The 25,012-nt window shown below is 38.7% G+C and overlaps 2 protein-coding genes across 9 annotated transcripts in view; both read right to left on the reverse strand.

Annotated features, from left to right (window-relative positions):
- LOC121947816 (uncharacterized) overlaps nt 1-19,390 on the reverse strand; it is a 62,671-nt gene extending 43,281 nt beyond the window's left edge. For 5 of the 8 annotated variants that reach the window (XM_088081383.1, XM_088081382.1, XM_088081381.1 and 2 more), the window contains exon 1: nt 7,969-8,628. In XM_088081383.1, the coding sequence (XP_087937509.1) occupies nt 7,969-8,003 (35 nt within the window). In that variant the 5' untranslated portion in view covers nt 8,004-8,628. Of the gene's footprint in view, nt 1-7,968; nt 8,629-19,236 lie in introns of those variants that run through there. The other 3 variants (XM_042492943.2, XM_088081377.1, XM_088081379.1) reach the window with 2 other exon arrangements.
- A 2,922-nt stretch (nt 19,391-22,312) lies between these two features.
- The window catches only part of dcps (decapping enzyme, scavenger), a 9,110-nt gene continuing 6,410 nt past the window's right edge, over nt 22,313-25,012 (reverse strand). The window contains exons 5-6 of the mRNA XM_042493439.2: nt 24,402-24,512; nt 22,313-24,292 (exon numbers count right to left, since the gene is read on the reverse strand). Of these exons, the coding sequence (XP_042349373.2) occupies nt 24,026-24,292; nt 24,402-24,512 (378 nt within the window). The 3' untranslated portion in view covers nt 22,313-24,025. The remainder of the gene's footprint in view (nt 24,293-24,401; nt 24,513-25,012) is intronic.

Raw genomic sequence — 25,012 nt, forward strand, 5'->3', positions numbered from 1 at the left:
AAAAAAATCCATTTTAAAATTTAACTTCTAATGGTGTTACAAGGAGTTATATAATGAAACCATTTCTTAGCTGGGCCAAACACTTGCCGTCAGGCCTGTCTTTAAGCTAAGCTAAGCTATGCAAACAACCTGCTGGCTCTAACTATATATTATGTATATATTATAAGTATTGACATTACAGTTGTCAACAATAATCTTTATTGTTTATTTATGTATATTGAACTGTCACTGATAATGGTTTTTCTACATTTTAAGCACAATTTATATATAAAATATGAACTAAATGACCACAGCCATTATTGACTTGTCTTACACTCTTGTTTCATGCATTAAACCTGAATTTATGTGAGATAATTTTGGCAAATTTTCTGTTTTTTGTGTTAACTCTATTAACAATTAGAAAATCAACTGCATAGAATATCTATTTTCTGTATAACTGCAATTTCTGAAGTTAAAATATATATTTGACTGCATGCACGAACTCATACACAGCAATAACATTGTTCAGAAAATACGATTTTCCATTCTTTAGAAAAGATTTACAAAGATGAAATCCCCATGGCTTTAAAATATACAATACTAAGACCATGTTTATAGCTAGAAGTGTCCTGTAAACAGTTTCACAAGATGTTTCTTTGACAATGCTGGTCTATGGGGAAAGTTCTTTTTGGGCTGGGCTTGGGATTTGTCATTGCAATACCGCAATTGGCCACTGGGAAAAACTGGAAGCAACTGGCTGAGCAGCGGAGTCGTATCCAGTTCCTTAATACATCCATGGGAACAGCATGTAAAAAAGGAAGCATCTTCACAAGATAAACATCTTTTACTCTCCCATTACTCTCTCCCCAGATGTTAGAAAGCTTTTACACAAGTTTTGTTATTGTCTGAACCATCTCTATTACTTGAAGGAACACAATTTGAGCGAAACGGCCATAAAAGGATATGAGAAATATACAAGGAATGTGGCCAGATAACAGCTCCACACCAACATTTCTTTGTTACCTCCTCCCCTTTGTCTCTCCCTCTCCTTTTTTTAACCTCCTGTCTCATAATCTCACCATTTCTCCTCTCTCTTTCTTTGTCTATCCCTCTGTCTCTCGTCCAACCGCACATACCTAACTGGGAACATGGCCTTTAAAACCGCGGTATTTCCTCTTGACCCATTCAACCATTCAACACCAGCATAGTCAGCAGGAGACTGTGACGATGAAGGAAATTATTCATTGAATTCCACCCCTGAGCTCTAAAGAATGTCACTGTTTCTTTGACTTTCTCATGACTGGAAATGCAAAAAAAATTGAGAAAGTAACAGTAGTATCAATATTAAATGTTCATATTCAAGACCCTCATTGTACAATAATAACTGCATGGGTCAGAAATATCAAAACAGAAGATATGTTCATTCATATTTGGGGGTAAACGAACTTTAAACGAAGCCTTGCATTACCACAATCTGTGTTAGCCTTGGAATAAAAGTCCAGCGGACATACCTTAAAAAAAATTTTCAGCCACCAAAATAGTAGTAAAGAAGAAAATAAAATAAAATCTAGAAATATTTCCATCAATAACCTGTGAATACATACGATTCCAGGCAATGTTATCAGTTACATGTAGGGCTAGATCCGAAATTTTTGACTATTCAGACTTTTGTCCACTGGGTAGGTACTCCTTCTTTTAATTTTGGGATTTGGATATTCATTTATTTATTTAATCATTCAAATGACAACAGAGAAATTCTGCATAAATATTCAGTGTTTCCTATAGACTGATTTATCTGTATTGGCCCACTACAACATCAGCATTAGTCTACCATTTAAAATGGGTAAAATATGATTTCATTGAAGAGCTGTACGCAGCGTATTGACTCACTCAGCTTCTGCCCGCTCGCTCTGTTTCTCTGTTTATCATTAGTAGGGTTGCGACAGTATGAGATGTATGATAGAAGTATGATAACTTGATATATAATTGAAACATGATATATATATTTTAAATTGTTAATTAATGTGAAAATTATCTGACAGGCAGTCTAGGAGGAAAGGAAATGCAACTGTGCAGATTCGCCATTGGGTTTATTTTTTTTTTTTCAATAGCATAAATAAGCAAATATATACAGTATGATAGCCATCAATTTTTGTATCATGGTATAAGGTGAAGCAGCATACTGCTGCAACCTTAATCATGACAGCCTTGCTCCGCACTGGGAACAATGGTGAGTCTGCCTCCACAAACAACGGTAACCCTTTTTACACAGAGATGCTGCATTCTCTGCTGCAATAAAGACCTATCATTACTCAGACTTTGTGTACAGCCTCGGCTAGAATTCTCATTGCTACTAGCTGCCACAGGCTAAGACAGTGACAGGCATGTGATGAAAGGTTTTGAAAAAGTACTGCATACAAATTTAGTTTTCAACAGGATTTTGAGGGGTTTCTAGAAAGTTGCTGCTCCATTTGTATATACTGAAAATATCCATAGTCGAGGCAGCCAGATATTATGGTAACAATATATGGTCTCTAGCCCCTGCTGCATGTACATCCTGGATTGTTTGAAGCCTGTCTACTGGTAAAACATCTATAGGTAAAATATTCAATGTGCCTTGATACACAAGCCTTGAAATTCCCAGTATTGTATTTAGCATTCAGTCATCTAGCATCATAATGGGCCAGAGAACATAAGACCTTAAACATACACATCCATGATCAGATGTGGGAATAGCCATTTAAAATTTTAAAAAATAGCCATTTGGCAATTGAAAATTGTGACTTATTGAGATTTGCGTGTTTTCCAGAATTTATTTTGCCAAACATAACAACTTGTCTGTTTCTTTAATTCTTAACATATAAAATTAAACTCTCGGACAAGATCACACCACCCTAAAATTCACAGTCAGCTTCAGATTTACGATGATTGTTGATAATAACATTACTGTCCAAATAGCTCCAAATTGCCTTTTACCTCTGTGGTTTGTTTACAATTTATACATTCTTTTGGGTTTGAAGTTTCTCTCGTCCTCCAGCTCTTCTTATCTCTGCCACATTCTCTCCTCCATCTCCTCCTGTCTGAAACAGGGCTGTGCTCTGAGCAACAGGCCTTACATGGACTCAAGACAGAAACTGACCAAACACTCATCAGTCACTCTGCACAGTCTACATTCATTTACCGCTGCATCACCATTCCTGCTCAACAAACTCAACCTACTGTGGTTACATAAGGACTGATGGTCTGGGGAAACACTGGGGAAGATAGGGCCTCCTGAGGAAGTGAGGACACACACTTGTCCTCAGTTTTAAGACACTTATATATGACACTGTGGAGCTCTTTGGAGTGCCCCAGAGATGATGTTTTTCAGTAGGACGATGTGAAAGGTTCCCTCGTCAAAAGCCTACGGGATTTTGGATTATTGTGGAAAATAAGTTTTGTTGCAAACAAAAGTTTATGACACTTACACATTTAATTCAGATATCAGATATTCAGTATCTTCACAAATGAACATCAATTTTGAGAACTGACCAGGGCATGGAGGGGAATGGCTGCTTAACAAGAAGGACATATTTTGATCATTTTGCTAAAAGGGATGGCCTAATTTGGCATTTACTATAACTGGGTACAAATATTTGTCTAGAGCTCTTCTTAATTCAGGGAACGCAAAATATCTTCAGTGTAAAACAAGGCCACATTTAAATGAGAGTGGCCCTACTAAAAACAAAAAGTCTTGGCTTTGTATTTTTAAAAAAAAATCTGTGTTCATATGGTAACATTGTGAAAACAATCCTCGTGTACACAGATACTCAAAACCAAGAGAAAACGCTGTAGTTTGCATGCCAGGCCAGTAGTTGGCAGTGTAACTTTGTAATGACGCACCATAGAAGAACACCACGCACATGTGTGACTGTGATGCTGTGACATCACCTTTCCCACATGACATTGCCAGTTTACACAGCAACAGAGGGGCTTGCATTTTCAAAAGATTATACTCAGGAACCCGGTTTCAGGCCCCCAAAACGCCACTGTTGTGTGAACTAAAGGCCAAACCGCAACAAAGGTTTACGGTTTCATGTAAGAACCGCTGCTATGTTAACAGCCCCTAAAACTCAGGCACTTCAGCATCACTGCTGGAAAACTCAGACGAGAGACAATGATCCTCAAAACTCTCAGTATACCATTTATTGCTCTTACTGGAGCTGCCACACACACTGAAGCAGCACACTGGGGACTCTCCACAGGCCTGCTGCTTAAGAAGTCAGATTGCTAAGCAGCAGAGAGGTTTAGTGAATTGTAGATTCGATTATGCTTGGGTGTTTAGTTTTTGTGTCTTGTGAGATTTTTGCTGACTTTAAGTGGGATTGTGTCCATTGTGCAAAGTCCATTTGAAAATGGCGTTGTGGTTCTCATAACTTCGTAAGTGGAAATTTCCTGATAGCTCTGAGTTCACAGGTTTTCACATGCAAGAGAAAAATGTCAAAGCCAATTGCCTTTGGTCTGTTTGGTCTGGTCTTGGCATTTAGAAAACCCCTAAATGCCAAGACTATGATTTACTCAGCCTACCGTGTTGAAAATATGTCCTCTTGGCTTCAGTTTGAGCATCTGCACACTGACAGTTTGTAGTAAGAAGTGATTCAAGTTAATCTTGGTTTCAGTTTGAACCAATTCCAGGGGAACACAATCGTGGTTCTTTAGCTGAATCTGTGTGTGGCTGTCTTGCAGCTCATCCCCACTCCTAATTCACTCCCTCTCTCCCTCTGTGTGTGTCGCACACACAAACAAAATGTTTGTCCAAGTCGACTCTGCTGAGTGGGCCATTAAAGCTTGTATTGTTGTCACGTCATGAGACTGAAAGCACAAGGACAAAGAAAGTGGAAGGGGGTATCAGTGTGCCCAACACCACATCTCCACAGCTCTGCTACAGAAAAAGATACTTTACTATAGTCAAACAGCTACAGGCACTTATTATCCCGAGCCTCTGTGGTCCAATCGCACTGCCAAGCCCCAAGCTATATATAGCCAGTCCAAGCATTAAAATCACGACCATCAGCCACAACAGAAAACACGCACTCAAGTTTAATATATCCACAGCTATCAGTATCAAGCTCAGTGGTTCCCAACTGGTGGGTTGCAGTCCAAAAGTGGGTCGTGGGTCTATTCTGAATGGACCATATGTGACTTAAAAATAGGGCTGCGCAATATAAAGATATTATATGGTACCGAGATATGAGACTATATATCGTCTTCTTATATTGGATATTGTTATATCGTGATGTGGAATAAATTATGTTTTTTTTCCTGATCGTGAAGGTTGAATTACAGTAAAGTGACTTTTCTCAACTTTTTAGACAGTTCTACTGGTTTTATTACATGCCTTTACCCATTTAGTCATTATATAACTAATGTTTATTGATCAAAAGTCATTCCTACAATATTATCATATCAAAGAGGGAATTTGGAAAATAAATTAATAAATTAAATGTCATGTTTGATTCTGTCTCCCAGGTCTAGCAATAATGAAGTGCTTTTGAGGAGATTTTAAAATATCAAGATATATATTGTGTATTGAGATATAGCCTTAAAAGATTGCAATATAATTTGATATTGCCCAGTCCTCATAAACATTTAAAGTTTGTAAAAACACACTTTATTTTGAGGTACAGTGTATTTTCCAACACAGAGCTTTTATTTTGAAGTGCCACTTCTGTTTATTCTTGCAACATGTTTTATTTCTTTGTGTTCTAAGCCGAAGTCTTGTTTACATTTTGTGAAATAAACCTGAATATGTGATTATTTATCATGTGTGGACTTTGAATTAATGATTAAGTAGAAATGTGGACCCCATGACTGGGACAGCTGGGAACCAGCGATCAAGATCCTGCATCAGAGAGAATTTACAGGGAATCATCTACCTGATTCTCCTGCATAAAAACAAAAGCAGGTTTAGTGCTGGGATTTTCTCATTAGTCAGTCACTTCCAGAGCAAACTCTGTCACTTCAGTCCATCAGCTGTGAGTCATACAGTTAGCTGTCAGCACCAACTACAAGCCATCAATTGTCTCGGTAAACAAAGAGAAACAAAAGTTTGATTAGACAGCTGCAACAAAACACAGTGTCAACTCTGGGGGAAAAATTCCAACATGATAATTACAATCAGTGCACTCTGAGAAAACAGTTTTCTCTCAGCGTTTTGATTGGTGTTGTGGCCAACATGTTTGGCACAAGATATGGCCACTTGTGAAATAAATCCAGTAGCAGAGTGTGTGACTGTTAACCCATGTTGTGTTGTTTAGTATTTCAAGTAGTCCAAGGGCTCTATTAAGATAGCTGTGTGCTGAAAACTACAAATCCATGTAACCCTTTGAAACACTGAGTAAGTGCTGCTTTCAGATGCCTTTCAGAAGTATTTAACCTTCAAACTTTGATCAAATTGTTGCGATTTCTTTGGGCAACGAGCAAAAATTATCCACTTAAAAAAAGGCTATGGAAAAATGTCAAAGGAAAAAACAAAAAAGGAAATTCTAAATATAAAGATCACAATTACGTATTGTATGATGTTATTTTTAAGCACTTTTTTCCAGGTCATTTCCTTGTTTGTTTTTTTTACTTTTTATTTTTATTTTTTTGAAACCAATTTCCATGCAATTTTGTTGTACTCTTCACTATTTTATTGCTAATTTTTGTGTCATTCCCTCTTTTGTTGCTCATTGTCATCTTCCAATGTTTTTGGCAGAAATCAAGCCAATTTGCTAGGGTTTCAAGGGGTTAAAGAGCCAACTGGCACCCACATCCTGTGATGCAGAGAGTTAAAGATTTTGCATGTGATGAATAATATAACGTTGTCTGGTGTGATGTCAAAGCAACATTTTGCAATCTTCAGGAGATATTTTACAGGGTTCCCGCATATTTTCATGGAGAAAATTTCAGAACTTTTCCATGACTTTTCAAGGACTCATAATACATTATTTTCATGTCCAGCATTTCACACATGAGATTCAAACTGTATTCACAAATAATTTAAGCGAGCTGGCCTACATGAAGGGAGGGCAGACGCAATGTGGGCAGAAAATAATGATGGTAAACGGACACATTGAGGGATATCAGAGCAACATTACCTCAACAGCTACAGAAAGTGTTACATAATGTTACTTCCATGAAATGTTTTTTCCCCCCGTCTTTCATTTTGAACTTGTACAAATAAAAGCAAACAAGCCTTATGAAGAAGAACAAAAACAAAAAGACCAAAAAAATCGATTTCAATAACAAATACTCAAGCCACATAAACTTAAATATTACATGTTCGAAAAGGAATATGAAGAAGTACACACTCATTCCTACCCCATTCATATTCGACATAAAAGACTTTCCAAATTTGTACAACCTACTACAATATGGACAACTATCCCAGTTTGATATACAACTCATGCTGTAACTCAACATTTCGTGGAGGGTTTTTCATAGAAGATTACAGAATTTATTCACACTACAAAATTCCATGACTTTTCAAAATCTTTTAATGATTTTTTTTCTAATTCCATTATTTTCCCAGGCCTGGAATATGTGATTGCGACATTCCATGACTTTTCCAGGTTTTCCATAACTGTCAGAACCCTGATTTTGTGACCAATTTCGCAATTAATGTGACTGAGTCAGTTGGTTGGCACAGTATTGAGCTTGTGGAGGTGGAGCGGGTCGTCCTCTATTGAGAAGGTTGGCGGTTCGATCCCCGGCTCCACCAGTCAACATGTTAATGTATCGGGAGTATTGCTCACAATGACTGTTTCATTGGTTTGTGAATGTGTGTGAATAACTAAATAGGAGGTGGTAGCAGTAGCCTCAGCTAATAGTGTGTAAATGTGACTTGTAGTGTGAAAGCGCTTTGAGTGGTCAAAACAAGTAGAGAAGCACTACGCAAGTGCAGGTTCATCTACCATATCCTAGTAATACATGCAGTTAAAAATGGCATTATTACAAAGAGAAACTTACTTCGTTCTCTTGAAGCATCCATACATCCCAGCCATGATGAAAAACTGAAGCAAAAACTTAAAAATTCTCTCACAGAACAAAACAAAATCTCCCTCTTTGCAAAATAAATGTTTTTTCTGCGGTTTGTCGAAGTCAAATCCAACACCTTCTGCTGCTGTCACGCATGAGAATCCCTTTTCCTTTTAACCGATGACTTCTCTGTGTTCACAGCAGAGAGGATGCCACTCCACAAGACTTGATCGCTCTCTCCTCCAGGTCAAACCATCCTCTGAGGTTCCTCCCCCCTTTCTGAGCGCCACTACAGTCAAATTTTGCACAGAGCTCCCTTCTCCAAACTTTGGCAGCAGAGGCACAACAGCGAGCCAACCTTAACCACTCCGGCACTCACATACAACGGCAGCCAACGTGGGATTATAACAGGATCAGGATATCATACAAGAAGCACAGAATTATGGGGGGAAAGTTTGAAAACTCCTTTTCAAGTCAATCAGCAATGTCTTCAAAAAAGAGGAAAAAAGGCTTTTTTCTAATCAATCAGAAGAATAGAACAAATTCTTGTAGTGGTACAATGAGCTCGAGGAAAAACAATTGCCTAACTGAGAGAGTGTGTGGCTGCTGCATGCCTCACTCCTCTCCTCCCGTAGCCACGGCTGGTAATGCGGCAGAGGGAGGGCTGGAGGAGGGAAGAGGATAAAGAGGGTGGAGTGAGGGAGGAGGCAAGTGTGAACAAGAGACTGCCCCCACCTCCTTATCCTCTTTGTCTCTTTGCTATTTAGTTATAGCAAGACCTATGAGTGTAATGGATATTTGGGTTTGAACATATGCATTCATTCAAAAAGTTTGAAGTCAAGATGGCATGAAAATTGTTCTTGACCATATTACAAAACATCCCCGGTCATAGTATGCACATATTTTACAATATATGCCTAGGGTGGTAATATCACGCCATTATGCAGCCTCGGTGTTCTGTATAAAACGTCCTATTTAGGAAAAGGAGGACGCAGTTGTCTTGCCTAGAAGCCGGGAACGGAGGTAGTAACAGCCCCAAAACAAGGTCTGTATAAAACCGCAAAGTCGTGACCATAGGGAGGGGGGCACAGGTGTGACGTTTTGATGATGTCTTTATGTGTGCGGGAGATTTAAAAAGCAGCTGCCCGCAGCTAAAACAAAAACTGCACATGAAAGTTGCTGTCTTCTGTTTTTTGAGTGGGCCGAAGACAAATTTCCACCCTAGTGAACAATAAAGCTATATTCTGTTCTATTCTATATTTCTTCCCTAGACATTTTCCCTACTTTTTCTTATCTACTAATCTCCTGCTGTCTCTAAAACATTTCTAACCAAGGAACTCATTGCCCCCCACCCATGTGTTTAAAGAAATTAAACCAATTTGCTGGGGGCTCAAAGGTTTAAATACTTGTGAAGGGTGTCTGAAAGCAGCACGAGAAAATAGATGTCGCTCCAGGTTTCAAAGGGTTAATGTCAAGGGAGGCTATGAGTATGGTGATAAATCTGCTTATCAAAACATTCAGGTCGACTCATTACTGGACCTCTACCCGCACAATGACTATTCTTTTAATATCCTGCTAACTTGTCTGATATATATTTAGACACCAGTTCAGCAAGATTAATATATCCCTGAAGCAACACTCAGTGTTTACGTATAGTACAATAACTATAAACTGAAGAAAGTTAAGTGCTGTACATTCTTGGACCTCGAGGACATAATGATAGAACTGTTTACGAAGTTATGTCCATTAAAGACACAAAAACAGCTTGCACTGTGTTTGGTCCTGAGCCACTCAGGGACATATTGGATTTAATATCCAGTATAAGCACCCGGGATCCATTTAGTATGGACTTTTCTGGTACATTGTGTTGTTCTACTTTCATATAATGGATTTGCATTTTCAAAATCAATCAATGTACAGCACTTAGCGGTGACAGCATTGATTTTTCTCAGCTGACAGATGCTTGTGATGGGACATCCATAATAGAGGTTGTAGTTAAACCTTAAATGCAGCTGCAAAATATGTACAGCAGTGGTACTCAACTTATGGCCTGCGGGACAAATCTGGCCCACAATAAAGTGACGGGTGCCCCCCCTAACATTTTCTAATTCACAATAAAAATAAAATGATTGACACTGGAAATGGCAATTGTTTTTGCACTTTTAGTACACATACGATTCAAGCAAGAGTACATAAAACAGCATCGAAATGGAGTTTCTTTATCAAAAGAAGTGCCCATGGACTGGACAATCCACCACACCCTCAGACAAAGCTCCTAGCTAAGCGCCTTATGTCCTAAAGTTCTAAGGTCCTAAAATCCTTGAAATGTCCTAAAGTCCTAGAAATGTCCTAAAATCCAAAATATATTGTAAAATCCAAGAGACGTCCTGAGATCCTTCTGGGATCCTCTCTTGGATTTTACAATATATCCTTAAATATGAGAAATATTCTAAAACCCTAGAAAGTTCCTAAAATCGGAGAAACTGCGCAAAATCCGAGATATGTCATGAAATCCCATAAATGTCCTAAAATCCTAGAAATATCCTTAAATCCAAGAAATGTCCTAAAATCTCTGAAATGTCCTAAAATTTGACAAATGTTCTAAAATCTGAGATATGTCCTAAAATCCTAAAAACATCCTGAAATCCTGGGAATGTCCTAAAATCCAACAAACATCAGAAAATCCTAGAAAAGTCCTGAAATCCTCGAAACATCTTAAAAGTCGAAGAATGTCCTAAAATCTGAGAAATGTCCTAAAATCTGAGAGCTGTCCTAAAATCCATGTCTTAAAGGGGCTGCCACGGTTGGCCCCTGGCCTCCTGTCATTTTGCAAAAGTGCCCCCCCCAAGCAAAGCAAACTGAATATCTGTGATGTTTGAGCCACTGCCAGTGAAGTATGGATGCTGACTGAAAATGAATGTCTCTGATATCACATTTTGACAGGCCTGACTGTATGGCACACAACGAAAATGTGCAGCTCATTTGAGTTAACTTAACACTGAACTCCTACATATCAGCATCCATCAAATGCGTGCACAAAAACAGCCTTAATCATTGAATCCGTCTCAGCAGGGGGGGCGAGCGGTCGTGCAACAGCCTGTCGCAGTTAATCACTGTAAGTAGACAGCTTATAAACCTACAGCCACTACAGCTCCGGGTGTGTGTGAGGCTGTGAGGTGACATAAGGGTTGATCCTGAGATTCCCTGCTGCTAAAAGCTCTCAGACACACACACACACACACACACACACACACACACACACACACACACACACACACACACACACACACACACACACACACACACACACACAGTCAAGAGAAGAAGCCTATTTTAGCTAACTGTCCAATGTAGGATCATTGATGTCAAAAACAGTCAGACGCTGTAAACTGCCATGCATGACAGGGCACATCTTGTTTATGTTTCAATAGTCCAAAGATTACTGAAAGTGAAATTCAAAGATTTACTTCCTGGGAAACTGCTTTGTCACCCAATAGTTCCTCTGAAGTGAATCTTACTGCACAGAAACATATATTATCATCTTAGTGTTGGGATGACTGCATGAAAAATTGGCCTGGAAGTGACAAAAACATCCAAATCACATTAATCATCAGCTCATTCACAGAGGAGTGGTGACGGCGGAATGAATTTCTCAATCCCAACATGCCCAGACTGACTGTTGTCTGCGTGATTCATTCCAAACATGTTGAAATTGATCTGAGCTGTCCAAGTCACTCGACTGTATGTGCGTGTGTGTGTGTGTGTGTGTGCGTGTGTGTGTGTGTGTGTGTGTGTGTGTGTGTGTGTGTGTGTGTGTGTGTGTGTGTGTGTGTATGTGTGTGCGCGTATGTAAACAAAGACAGGAGTCAGTCTGTATCAGTTCCAGAGCTCAGCAGCTCCATTTCAACAGCATAATACACAAACAGATGGTCACCAAGATCAGTTTTGCTATGCTGGGACTGACAAATTCCTTTACATACAGACACACACACACACACACACACACACACACACACACACAGCTCACTATAGAAGTGTTTACCGCATGACATTGCTTATAAACTATTGGGCAGGACCCTCTCAGGGTGAAGAGGTGTTGACAGAGGATTTCCATCGTGTTAATGTACGTGTTAATCAGCATTTCCACCAATACATTCAGGGTTGCCGCGGCTTTGCTTGAGATTAATTCCAGGAATCCAGATCCTGGGATTTCCCATCCTGAGTCTCTCCATCTTGGGTTCACTTAGGATGTCAAGACACTCAGGAAATTTATACAACAAGTACATCCGAACAAGCAATCTGATCTGATCTATGGTAGCAAAATCTGTGTATGAAAAATGATTTTTTTGTCAGCAGATATCTTAGTCGTAACAAGACTGAGCAAGTTAAGCATTTCTGTGTTTATATCTGGTGTATTTATTTAGTTTGGGAAACCCCTCGATCTCTACAAGCATAAGCACAAATTGGCCAGCAGACTGAACAGGGACTAAAAAACGTTGTCTGCAGGTCGTCACAAAGGTTTGATCTACTTGCTGGAGTAGTAATCTAGGTTTTCACTACATACGGGATTCTACTGATGTGAGTGATTGTTTTCCAGTAATTAGTCAGAGTCTGTATTTCCATGGAAACAGAGATAACAGTCTCTAAAAGGCTTTTTATTATTTAAGAGCTAATTGCCAAAACATGAAAACATTTTGATTATACATTTTATTTTGTTGGTAATAGTTGTATCATTGCAATATTACACTGATGCTTTAGGACCACACCGTCGAGTGTAATATTGCTTAAATAATCAGTCACATATATCTGCACAAAGTATGTGTTCTGGGAGAAGAGCGCAATGCCTTTTACCCTTACCCTCCGGCAATGTTTTGTGGACTATGAAACTTCACCCAACTTTCAATCAGCACGAGGGTGAGTAGATAAAACCTGAATTTTCATTTTTAGGTGAACTATGCCTTTAAAGTTGCAAGGCGTAAAACCAAAGTAATGAGATGAAAAATGCTAAAGAAAAAGAAAAAAGAAAAAGCTGCATAAACACAGTTAGGCAATAAATTAAATAAAATTATCGGAAAGTCTTTAACTGTGAGCCCTTTTACATCACACATACTTATTTGACCCATTGTTCTTATGAAATTCTTAAGGAGTGCTGCTTCGATTGTTCAAGGGGAGTTTGCCTGTGTCAAGGTATCAGTCACAGCACACCCAACCCAGGAATGTTACTTTTCTTTTTAAGTGGGAAAATGAACTCAGCTCCAAGTCTTTTGCAAAGGAATCTAAATAGACCCCTGTGGAGGGAGATTTATGACCTCTCAGTATATGAAACACCTGGTTTCACACTTGTTTTTACCTCCCAAAAATCAACTAGTTTTTCAAAACACAACTATCTAGTATCTCTGTGTATGTGTACTGTATGAATTTCTCAATGCCAACATGTCAAAACAAATCCAACAGCATGGCGAAATTCTTCATGAAATACACAAATGTGTACAAGTGTGTTTGTATATGTGTATATGCATGTATCAATCATATAGCTTTCTGTTTATAGAGCCAAGAGGAATGTCGGTCAGTTTCCCTTCGAAGGAAAAAAGTGGATGTTGGTATTTCCTGAAACGGCCCTGAGTCTGGACTCACTGAGAGACACAGAGACAGAGACAGAGAGAGACACACAGAGACAGAGGGGGAGAGAGATAGATAGATAGATAGAGAGAGAGAGAGAGAGAGAGAGAGAGAGAGAGAGTACCTGCCGTATGGCTGTCCTGCCTTCATCAATGGGATTCTTGATATACAGTCTATCAATTAGTCAACGGTTGAAGGAAAGAAGGTAAAGCACAGATATTAATAATAACATTAATGATGAATTCTATTCAGCTGCTTCACTTTAATGCCCTCAGGTTAGATCAGATATTTTGGACTGGTCTATAGTGTTAGTGTTTCTCTTCATTTTGCTCATAGATTAGTCTAATGTATGCTAGACAGTTTCACATATACTGACTTATTTTAAACCTAAAAAGTTAGCCTGACTACCTCCAGGGAAACGGTGAAAGCAATGTTTTCATGGTAACAATCAGCAAAACTTTGGCGATATTTTCAAACTGTCGATTAAACACAATTGTGAGATGACTGCGTTTCCACTGAGTAATATTATGCAACTTCTCCTCTCACAGTAGCATCCCAAGAAGCACGGTGATGGATGTTCAAAACATTATCAGGTTTATTTCTATTGCAGCCACCACACTAGCCGTCATTATTTCCAATCCAAGGCCATGTACGCCTGTTATGTGAGTGATAATGGAAAGGCAAGCCCCTTATACATGGGAGCGGCCACATATGAGGGATTTCTGGGAACTGATAGTCCACGATTTCACAGAGGAATTGAGGATTCAAAACTTCCAGATGATCTGCTCAACTTTTGAAGAGTTATATGATGCAATAACAGTACAGCAGACTGTCTGAGGTGGGCTGTTGTGTATACTGTAAGCTATTTTGTTGAGTTTCCTTTTAGCAAAATGTTCTGAGTGGATTTGAGTTCCTTGTGGTAAACGGTTATGCAGTTTATATGTCTAGGGCTTTTATTGTGAAAGGTATTCAGCAGCGAGGCTTGCAGATTGCAGCCAGCTGAAACCTCTCCAGGTTAGAATTACTTTAGTGTTATTGTTTAGAAGGTTTTTACTGGGAGCTGAATTAACCACAGAGGTCTCTTCCTCTCCAAATCAAAAAGACCAGATGATTAAAACTGATTTAAAAAAAGACCCACTGTTTTTAGGCCACTGTACAAACACGGCAGCGCAACCTTCTAAGGTTACAAAAATATAACTTTTCTTATTTTCAGGTAATTCTACACTCAAGAAAACATACTAATTATATTCCTTTTCAACACATATATTCCCCAGATCCTACACAATGGACCTTTAATAAAAAGTTTGTTTTCACAACTAGTTTTACTTTTTAGTTGGATTTTAGTTAGCTATAATAAACTTCAAAATTACTCATGTCAAAATAACCAAAAATAACCAAATAATTGCATACACACACACCAAAAAAAAAATGTCCCCACTGTTTACAGACTTTTTCCTGGACCTACACATAGTGTGCTGTATATAAAAGCACCCGAAACAGGAGCCTGATGAAAGCATGACAGCTACAAACATTTGGGAAGTAAAGCTCAGGATTCTGGAAAAGAGCTCGGCAAAGTGTTTAATTTTGATAGATTTTGTTTGCCCACCAATACTAACACAGCGTACTCCAACTGAATTTCCCCCTGTTAAATTTTTGGACTTGTGGTCGACCAAGAGGCCCCGCTCTCCTTCCCTCTCTCCCCATTCTTCTTTATTCTTTCCATCTCTTTCCTCATCTCCATCACTTCTTCCCCCCCTGCGCTGGCTCCAGTTCCTCTCACTCACCCCTGCATTGCAACGCCTTTCCCCTCTCCTCTGTTTTGTGGTTTCTGTCTCTCTCCTATTCTCTCCATTACGACGTGCACATGCTGATCCAGATCTCTGCACAGAGGAGGGGGAGGAGGAGGGGAGACGCTCCGCAGCTCTCTGAATTCCACCTCACATCTGGAATCCATCTTCCCTCTCTCTCTCTTTGCCAATCTCTCGCCCCCTTTCTCTATGTTGTAATGTAAATAGCCCTGTAATCATACTCCTGCACTGAGCCTGCCGCACTGGGTGGTGTGTGTGTGTGTGTGTGTGTGTGTGTGTGTGTGTGTGTGTGTGTGTGTGTGTGTGTGTGTGTGTGTGTGTGTGTGTGTGTGTGCGTGTGCATCTGTGTGTGATCTTTCAAACAAGCTGAGATTTCTTCGTCCTTCTCGCAATCTCAGGTCCCAGCTGAGGTTTATGGGGCGATAAAAACAAAACAGTCATCTTCAACTCTCCTTACTCACTGACACACCTATCCTGTGTGTGTGTGTGTGTGTGTGTGTGTGTGTATTGTAGCAACAGGAGGCCCACGAGCAGGCGATTCAAAGGGTTTAAGTGATTGACGATGGCCTAATAACCTGAAACTAAGGTACATCTCATTGCTCCACAGTGACATCTCGGGGCAGCAAAGGCTGAGTATTAGTCTTGCACGCAATAAACATGGAAGACTATTTTCTAGTGGTTTCCAACTGGTGGTTCGCGGTACAAAAGTGGGTCGGGGGTCCATTCTGAAAGGATGGCAAGTGACTCGTAAACATGTCAAGTTTGTAAAAACATACTTCATTTAGAAGTAGAGTTAATTTTCTGACACAGAGCTTTTATTAAGAAGTGCTGGTTTTTGTTTATTCTGGTAATTTCCTTCTTTGTGTTCTAAGTAAGGCTGCCTAGCGATTCATTTTTTTCATTGTTATTTATTGCAGAATTTCAATAGTAAATCTCATGTTTGCAATTCCATTATTTTGCATTACAAAGCAGGTATAAAGTCTATATGATCAAGGTAATGCAATTCTTATCAGATTGTCTTGATGAGGAATCAAATGACAGAAAAAACTACATGGGACTAACATAAGGTAGGCATGTCTGTAAAGAGGAGACTCATGGGTACCCACAGAACCCATTTTCATTCAGATATCTTGAGGTCAGAGGTCAAGGGACCCCTGTGAAATGACAATGCCATTTATTCGTAGCCAAAATTTAGCCTGACTGAGCATTATTTAGCCCTCTTCCTGATAAGCTAGTATGACATAGTTGTACCACTGGAGTCAGTGTCTTTTAATTCTGAGACCATGGTTTCTTTGCAGGAAAACGGAGGATTGTCAGTATCATTGCTCTTGCTTTAAGATTCATCCATAAGGTAGTTTTGTTGAGATGCTTCTTAGCAAAACGGTCTGAGTAATAAGTTGGTCTTTTATTGTGGAGAGTAAAAAGTGGAGGGCATGTAATGTGCTGTGACTGTCTAATAAACAATAGTCTTGGTTCGCTCTGCTTCAGAGCACGGAGCCTGCGTGTTTACATCCAGCTCTGTTATATTTCACTGCAAACCACGTTAGCCGTTAGCTGCCTCTCCTAGCTAACGTAAGCACAACCACAGCTGCTGATGGCAAATTTTCGTGAGTTACGAAATGCTCCAAAGATAAACAAACGACCAAGTGAGTAAGAGACGCAATTTTTTCTTTTTGCTTTTGGTGTGAACACAGAGTTACTGGAAGTTCGCATGGCAACATTCTACATTTGTTTTTAGAACCAAAGATTTCTTGCTGGGTTTCGTGTGTAAAATTAGTGGAGTGCCCCTTTAATGATGTACAAAATCAGCTTTAACTCAGGCATGTCACAACACGCCACAAACATATACATGTAGCAGAGCGACCATTCAGTTACACACACTGAGCAGGGCACAACTACACGTCTAATTTTCTAATTATGTATCAGTGAGTTATCATGATGGGACTTCCACACAGCGAGGAACAGTAAACAGGAAGTGCCTGTAAAACCTCTGAGGGTTTGTTCAATGACCCAGTGACAAATGACCTGATCAGCGCTTTAATCAGGAAGGCTGTGACATTTGACAGGCGACACACACACACGTAGAGAGGCATATTTATCAGCTTCTCAGTCAGATTAACAGCGCTGATGCCCTTAAGCTCAAGTATCCTGCTAACTCGATTTACGGCAAATGTCTCGTCATTTATCAGGGCTGTGTGTTTGCTTTATTGTAACTAAGAAACCCTGTAATCAGACACTGTGCTACAGTATGTACGTCTTCATGAGGATCACATCAGCAGATCCCAGATCAATAGAGCCTTTCATCCTCTTCACTGACAGACAGCATGAGTCTATTCTGAGGCACTCGGTGTCTGTGTTCAGGATTACAGTGGTTCCCACACAGTGAAAGATAACTGTTTAAGCGGGACTGTCCTTGACCTGCCGCTACCAAACACTGAGCTCATACACACGCTGTCACACTGAGTGCGTGTGTGATCTCACAGTATGACAGTATGGTGAAGAATGGCTGACAGTTGAGAAAAAGGCAGAATATGATTTCAAATGTAATTCTAATGTAAAGTTTTTAAATAAAAGACATTATGCATGAGATTTGGCACACAGCTGGACTTCCAGTACTCATTAGGGAATGCATATGCAAACAGCTGCTTAAATATTACATTTAAGAGCAGATGTGGGTTACAACCAGGACCCTATTGACAGATTAGGGACTGTACTTTATTTATCAGAGGAAAGGGGTGGCTGGGGTGTGACTTTTTTGTGTTTCTCAAATAAATAAATATTTAGCCTCCCCTGTGTGACTGAGGGAAAATGCATGACCCTCCCTCCACCATAAATAACCGTATTTGTTCTATTCACATCAAATGTACGCAGTATTGGAGCCGATACAACATGCAAACAGCACGAGAGTGTGTCATCACCAAAACAGCTCATTTATGTGGCAAAATGCAAACCCGCCATAAAAAATATGTGGTCAATGACCATCGCAAATTTGTAAATACAAAGATGATTTCTCTTTTTACAGTTTCTGTATGTGATAAATGGTGTGATTTTTTCTTTTTTTAAAGACAACATGCTTTTCAAACCTGCCAAAGGGATGTGGGGTTCAGAGGGTATTTAAAATAAATACAAAATACAACCATTTAATCTTGTATGTACCTCCCTTGGGCCAAAATAAAATAAAATACATAAATCCACCCCCACTGCTTAAAAAAATAATTTGACAAGCCTCCCCCTTTTGCACCACCTCTCCCTTATAAATATCGAACAACCCCAATTTAAGCCAGATTTCCAACTTAAAAGCATATTAAATACCGAAATTTATAAAGAACAAATCATAACTGTTGCTAACTTCTAAAATGAGCACAACCAATTATGTTGGGAGGAAATAACGCAATGGAAAACAATGTTTGTAGATTAAAAAAAAACAATTTTTTATCTGATTAGCAACACCAAAACATTTTTGGACAGTCAGTAAATGCAGGCTTCACCGCAGCAAAATCAGTTTTCAGAATATTACAGAGATGTCCCAAATAAACCCCTTACACACTCACTAGTGGACTTTAAAAACTCCTTAGGAAAAACTACAGGCCACCTACATCGCGCCAGTGTTGCCAGTAAGTCATGATCCAAACACTCTTTTCCTGCTTAAACAAACTCGAGCGGCTGCACAGACCGAAGCAGAGCGGAGGGACGCACGCTATCGACGGCATGTATCGATCAGCAGTCAAACGTCACAATTCCCAGCAGCCCGATCAGCTCATCAGCCGCCCAACAACGCTGAAGTTAGAGAGAGCAGGAAAAGCGGAGCACATAAACACGGCGGGATACTCACTGTGTCTGCTCAGTGTCAAACGGCGGTCTCAGAGTGAACTCATCCCGCAGAGACTGAAACCAAGACATCGGCGCTGTTAGTGGACTAATGATTGGATTATTTGTCTCAGTCCTGCCCAGCGTCCGCTGTTGCACGGTGCCGCCTTCACAGCCGCCTCGGAATCTCCCAAACCCAAAATACAGGCTACTCGCCCATGTAGAGGCACAGTGGTACCTTTAATGACACTGGAAAGAAGTGTACGTTTGTGTTGATAAGTATCAGAAACATGTTGCAGTGTCACCAGAAGTCATCCATTGTCTCCCCATATCCTTGTCTACAGGATGTAGACTGTCTTTATGTTTGCATTGCTACTTATTTTATGTTAATGGCTTTGATTTTCTTTTTCCACGACTATTAATTTGCTCGTTCCATTTATTTATTTATTTATTCATTCATTTTTTAAAAACATTTTTATTCGTTTAAATCTTATTAATTTATCATTTAAAATCTTATTTATTTATCATTTAAAATCTTATTTATTTATATATATATTTTTAAATTGTATTCAATTTTTTATACATTCTTATTTCTATGACTGAAAGGTCTTTATTTGGTTGTGTACTTTCCTTTTGCATGTTCACATAAACCAACAAAAACAGAATTACAAAAAAGGAGAGGAAAAAGAAGTACAGTGGGATAAAAAATGGAGGATAAACTGGCTTGAGGATCATGACAATGCAAATGATAACTGCAAATTTAAAAAAACCGGTCATGTTAGCATAATACTGTTTATACAGTTTAGGGACTGCTCTGCTTATGTATCAGAAGAGGAGGGGTGGCTGTGGTGTGACTTGGTGGGGGCATGGATGTATTGGGGGTCCAAGTAGCAACATTCACTCCTGGAGTCCTATTGTTTTTGCTTAGATTATTATTTTCTTCTTCTTCTTCTTCTCCTTCTTCTTCTTCTTCTTCTTCTTCTTCTTCTTCTTCTTCACCATCAAAATGATCATGCAGCATCAACCAAAAGACAAGAACTCACCAGAATTGGCAGGCTGGTTGCAAATTCCACCCACTACTCAGGCACAAAACATGACACTCAATGACCTCTTTTTCTTTCTTCTCTAAGTGTAGTTTTTTTGGTGTTTTTTTTTCTATTATGAAACTTGAAGCTGCAAATATTTTCCCTTGAGCCTCCCTGAGTGACTGGGGTAAAATGCATGACCCTCCCTCCACTATAAATAACCATATTTTGCTATTTTTACAGTATGCCTTTCAGACCCACAAGTTTGGGGCCTCTGAGGGTATTTAGAATAAATGCAAAATACAACCATTTAAAGCTGCGTGACCCCCCCCAAAAAAAAATAACAGACAGTCCTTAAATGCACCAGTTAGCTGGAGGGCTAATTTAGAGGATTTAAAATCCAAATAAGTCCGGCAGCTGAGAAAGGTACAATAAGGGTACAGTCATATGGTTCCAGGGCTTCACACACTACTGACAGGTCCTCGACGTGGTGCCTGGATATAATGATCAATAGTTTATGGTTTCATTCCCTAACAAGTTTAGGTCCCGTTAATTAGTTCACATTTTTACGAGGAACACGTGAATGCAGCTTCAGCTCAAAGCGGAGCGCCGCCCAACAGACTTTAGATGAGATAAGAAAGTGATGTCCGCTGCAACAAATGTCCTTATTAGCAAACACATGAACACGTCTGAAGTCTGAACATGTCTTTGCCTTTACACATAAACAGCCACACTACTAAAAAAGCAGCTGTAATCACATTTGATGTGTTTCTCAGAGTGAACTGTGTGGACTTTGCTGGAGCAGCATGCAGCTGTGACCTTCTGGCATTGAGAGTATCAATCCAACTAAACATGGTGCTTCAGCTGCAGAGGCATGTCAAATGACTGACTTCATTATAGTTTGGTGGAAAAGGATAGCTTTGTGTTTGCATCATCTGCAAAACTGTGGCACATAACACACTATTAGTTCTCTTTTTGTAAATGAAATTGAGACAAAAAATAAAGTTTAACAAAGTTTACCAATATCTAAAGATAGGAGTTGCATTAAGATGGTTTCACAGTGAAAAAAGTTGGATCCTTTTTTTGGAATAAATACTGCCATCTAGTGTTATGGCAGGGTTATTAATCTCAGATGATTTCGAAGATCAATCTTGATGTATAATTTGAGAGTTTGAATTGCCTCTGTGTTTGAAAGGTGCATTACAAAAACAAAACATGCTTCGCATTAAAGGGACCGTTTAGATTTTCTTAATTGGGGCTGTATGGCATTGTTATCCAAAGTCAGACTATTACAAACATATGACAGAGGGTTAGGGCCATGTTTAAGAAAAAAAAACGTTAGATCTTGAGAATAAAATCGTAATATTACAAGAATAGAGTTGTACATTTTTGAGGAAAAAAGCAATGATATTATGAGAATGAACTCATAATATTTCGAGAATAAAGTTGTAATATTACGAGATTGTAATTGTTTTAAAAAAGTTGTAATTTACAAGAATAAAGTTGTCTTTTTACATTATATTACAGAAATAAACATAGAGCACAGGAAAGCCCCTTGGCAACCACTGGCCCAGGCTGCCAAGGAGGCTGCCTGTGCTCACGCCTGTTTTATAGTTTGCTGGCAATTTGTTAATTTCTGTAATATAATATCATCTTCCTCGAGAAAATACAACTTTATTTTCGTAAAATTCTGACTTTTTCTTTTTCCTCTAGCTTTTGTAAAGTAATTTTCTAAATCTTATTTCTCACAATTCCCAAAACGTTTCTTACCATGTTGCTCATTGCCTTTTTCCCCAAAGTTTAAAAAAAATAAATAAATTGCACCAATTTACCTTATACAACCCCACTTATAGATAAATAAATAAATTTAAATAAATTAAAAATCCAAACTATCTCTCTAAGTTAAGTCAGCTATTAGTTAACTTCACCGCCATGAGACATGATGGAAAACAGGCACATCTGGTCAAAAGTGTAACTTTAGAAAACTGCCTAATATTATGATTTTTACTTTGTCTCAGTCAGCTGAACTCATCTCAACTATTTCAAACAAGAGACAACATCAACAGACTGAGTAGAAAAAAAAGACTCTTTAATTCAGTCAACATGTAAAAACATTTGAAAAACATGAAAACAGCACGACTGATGTTACCTCCACTCCTATGTTCTCTCATTTTGTCATTATGAAAGCAGGAATATATGAAAAGTACACTGTAAACAGCTTGATAAGGAGTCAAACATGTACTTATGACTGTATGTGTTGAAATATGCAGAAAATGCTTAACTTTATCTTCTGGATTATAAAGTTGAGTTGTGAACTGACACTCAGAGAAAAGTCTCTCTTACAGAGATGATATTTGTAACTCCACAGCCAATCTGTGCACACAGATACTGACAGTGGTCCCACACATTATCATGGACAATATTTCAAAACATTTCATGACTTTCAAGGACTCTTGATCTTTTTTTTTCTTGCCCTACTTGCCCAAAATTTTTCAAAACGTCCCACATCAACAACCATCTGAGTTATGTTACATCAAGTGTCATCATGTATTGTGATGCTACATTTTGTGGAAGGTTATCCAGGCAAGATTACTGTAACAATCTCATTAATCATAACCTGAACTTTTCCCAAACCTTCAATGATTTCTTTAACCCTTTAAGACATGGATCAAAATCATTGTTCTTTTGCTGCATTCAGAAACTTTTCACAGGTATTTTGAGCCCTGAGCAAACTGGTTTGAATTCCCTGCAAAAACATGGGGGAAAAAAAGGCAGCACCTTGGAAAGATGTGTCCTGCAAATTGCAGGAAATTCATAGATTTAGAATAGAATTTTTAAAAAACTCAGGAAAAAATGTTGAGAAAATGATATTTTTAATAGTCAGAATTATATGCACATATATGTGCATTTAAGATTATGTTACACAAATATTTTTAAGGACTTTGTTTGTCTTTATTTTTTTACTTTCCTTTTTTTTTTGCTCATTTTCAGGTGATGCTCTTGTACTTTTTTTCTAAATTGTTGCATTTTTTTGGTTAATTTCTTCTAAGTTGCTTGTTGCCTTCTTCCCATTTTTAAAAGAAATAAAAGCCAATTAGCCCAGGTTTCAAAGGATTAATAATTCAATGACTTTTCCAAACATTAGCAAAAACGAAAGAAAATGTAGACGTTATAATGAAATCACCTGAAAATAAGCATGTAAAAGAAGTAACAAAAAGAAAAAAAGCAAGCATGACAATGACCTGGGTAAAATGCTGAAAAATGTATTTATTTTATATTTTTTATTTATTTTCACTATAAAATAATTTTACATACAAAATCATTAGAATTATAAATATGACTTTCGGGACAAATTTTCCTATTTCTTGGAAAAATTCTCTAATAATCAGCCCCCCTTTTTTTAAACTGATTTTAAGGTAACTTTCTTGTCACTTTTTAATTACATCTTGCGATTTGTGGGACATTTTTTGCCCAGTTGACCATTTTCCTTTTCCCCCATGTTTTTGAAATAAATTAAACCAATTTTGCTCAGATTTAAAAGGATGAAGAGCTTTTGAAAGGCGTCTGAAGTGGAGAAACAGGATTATGTAATTCCACAACATTTCCAGGTTTTTCCATGACCATGGGAACCCTGTACTGATAGAGCTAAATGGCTAGCTGTGGTCCTGTTAATGGGGAAAACAGATGTTTGTTAACCAAACCTATAAAAAAAACACACACACACAGAAAAGATGATTGGACGTGGTCTGACACTAAGAAACAGTTTTGGAATCTACATGAGACGGTACGTTACAGCCGCCCCGCCTCCTTGAACTTGCCAAGCAGTCCGTCATCTACCCTCAGGGGGAAGTACAGGGTCCTGGTTTTGTAGTAGCAGGGGTCCGACTGGAGGTTTTGGATAATGTCTGCTAGGAGGTGGGCCCGCTCCACGCCGCAGCCCGGCGCCTCGTAGCCCAGCTTGGTGAAGTGGACGTGGAGGTGGTAGTAGGACGGCTGGTAGTGCAGGTAGACTCTCAGCTTACTGGCTGGAAGCTTGTAGCGCTGCAGGATGGCCTCCTAAGAAAATCAAACAGGTGCTGTCACTCTCTCTGTGTGTTTGACATAATGGCATGCGTCCAGTAAACTGTCTGTCCGATGACTCCCCGAGGTGACATTGTAACCTCACCTTTCCTTTGTGGAAGATGTTCTGCAGCAGAGGCAGATGCTCTGACGTTAGGTCTCGCAGACTTTTGATGCCTCTCTGATGTGAAATAGCAATCAGGTACAAATCATCCACCTGAAGCAGAGGACAGATACTGTGAAACTGCACAGTCCAAAAATCTTAAAATATGGCTTCAAGTGAGGGGGAGGCATGTCAAGTTCTTCTTTAAGTACTGTGGAGGAAGTTATGTTTTCTATTTTAGCTTAGGGGATTATACAACTTTAAATGGCTTTATTTTGTATTTATTTTACTGCCTATTTTTAAATAAAACATGCATTCAAAACCTGCAAGCATGTTTTGTTTAAAAAAAGGGTTTTTTCCCTCTAAAAAGTTATTAGCAATTTTTAAAGAAAGAGTTTTCATGTTTTTTTTTTTTTAATTTTCGTGTTTGGCCTTCCATATTTTTTTTAAATATTGCAAAAATGATACCATTTATCAAAGCCAGAAACTGTAAAAACAGGAGATATTGTTGGATTTTCACATTTCTGATGAGCCTTACACCCATCGTCTTATTATACAGGTTCGTGAAACAAAATTCCATGACTTTTCCAAAACTTACAGGGTATATTTAGTTT

This window comes from Plectropomus leopardus, chromosome 8 (genome assembly GCF_026936395.1).
Source record: "Plectropomus leopardus strain MGB_pleo_1.0 chromosome 8, ASM2693639v1, whole genome shotgun sequence".
Taxonomy (NCBI): Eukaryota; Metazoa; Chordata; class Actinopteri; order Perciformes; family Serranidae; genus Plectropomus; species Plectropomus leopardus.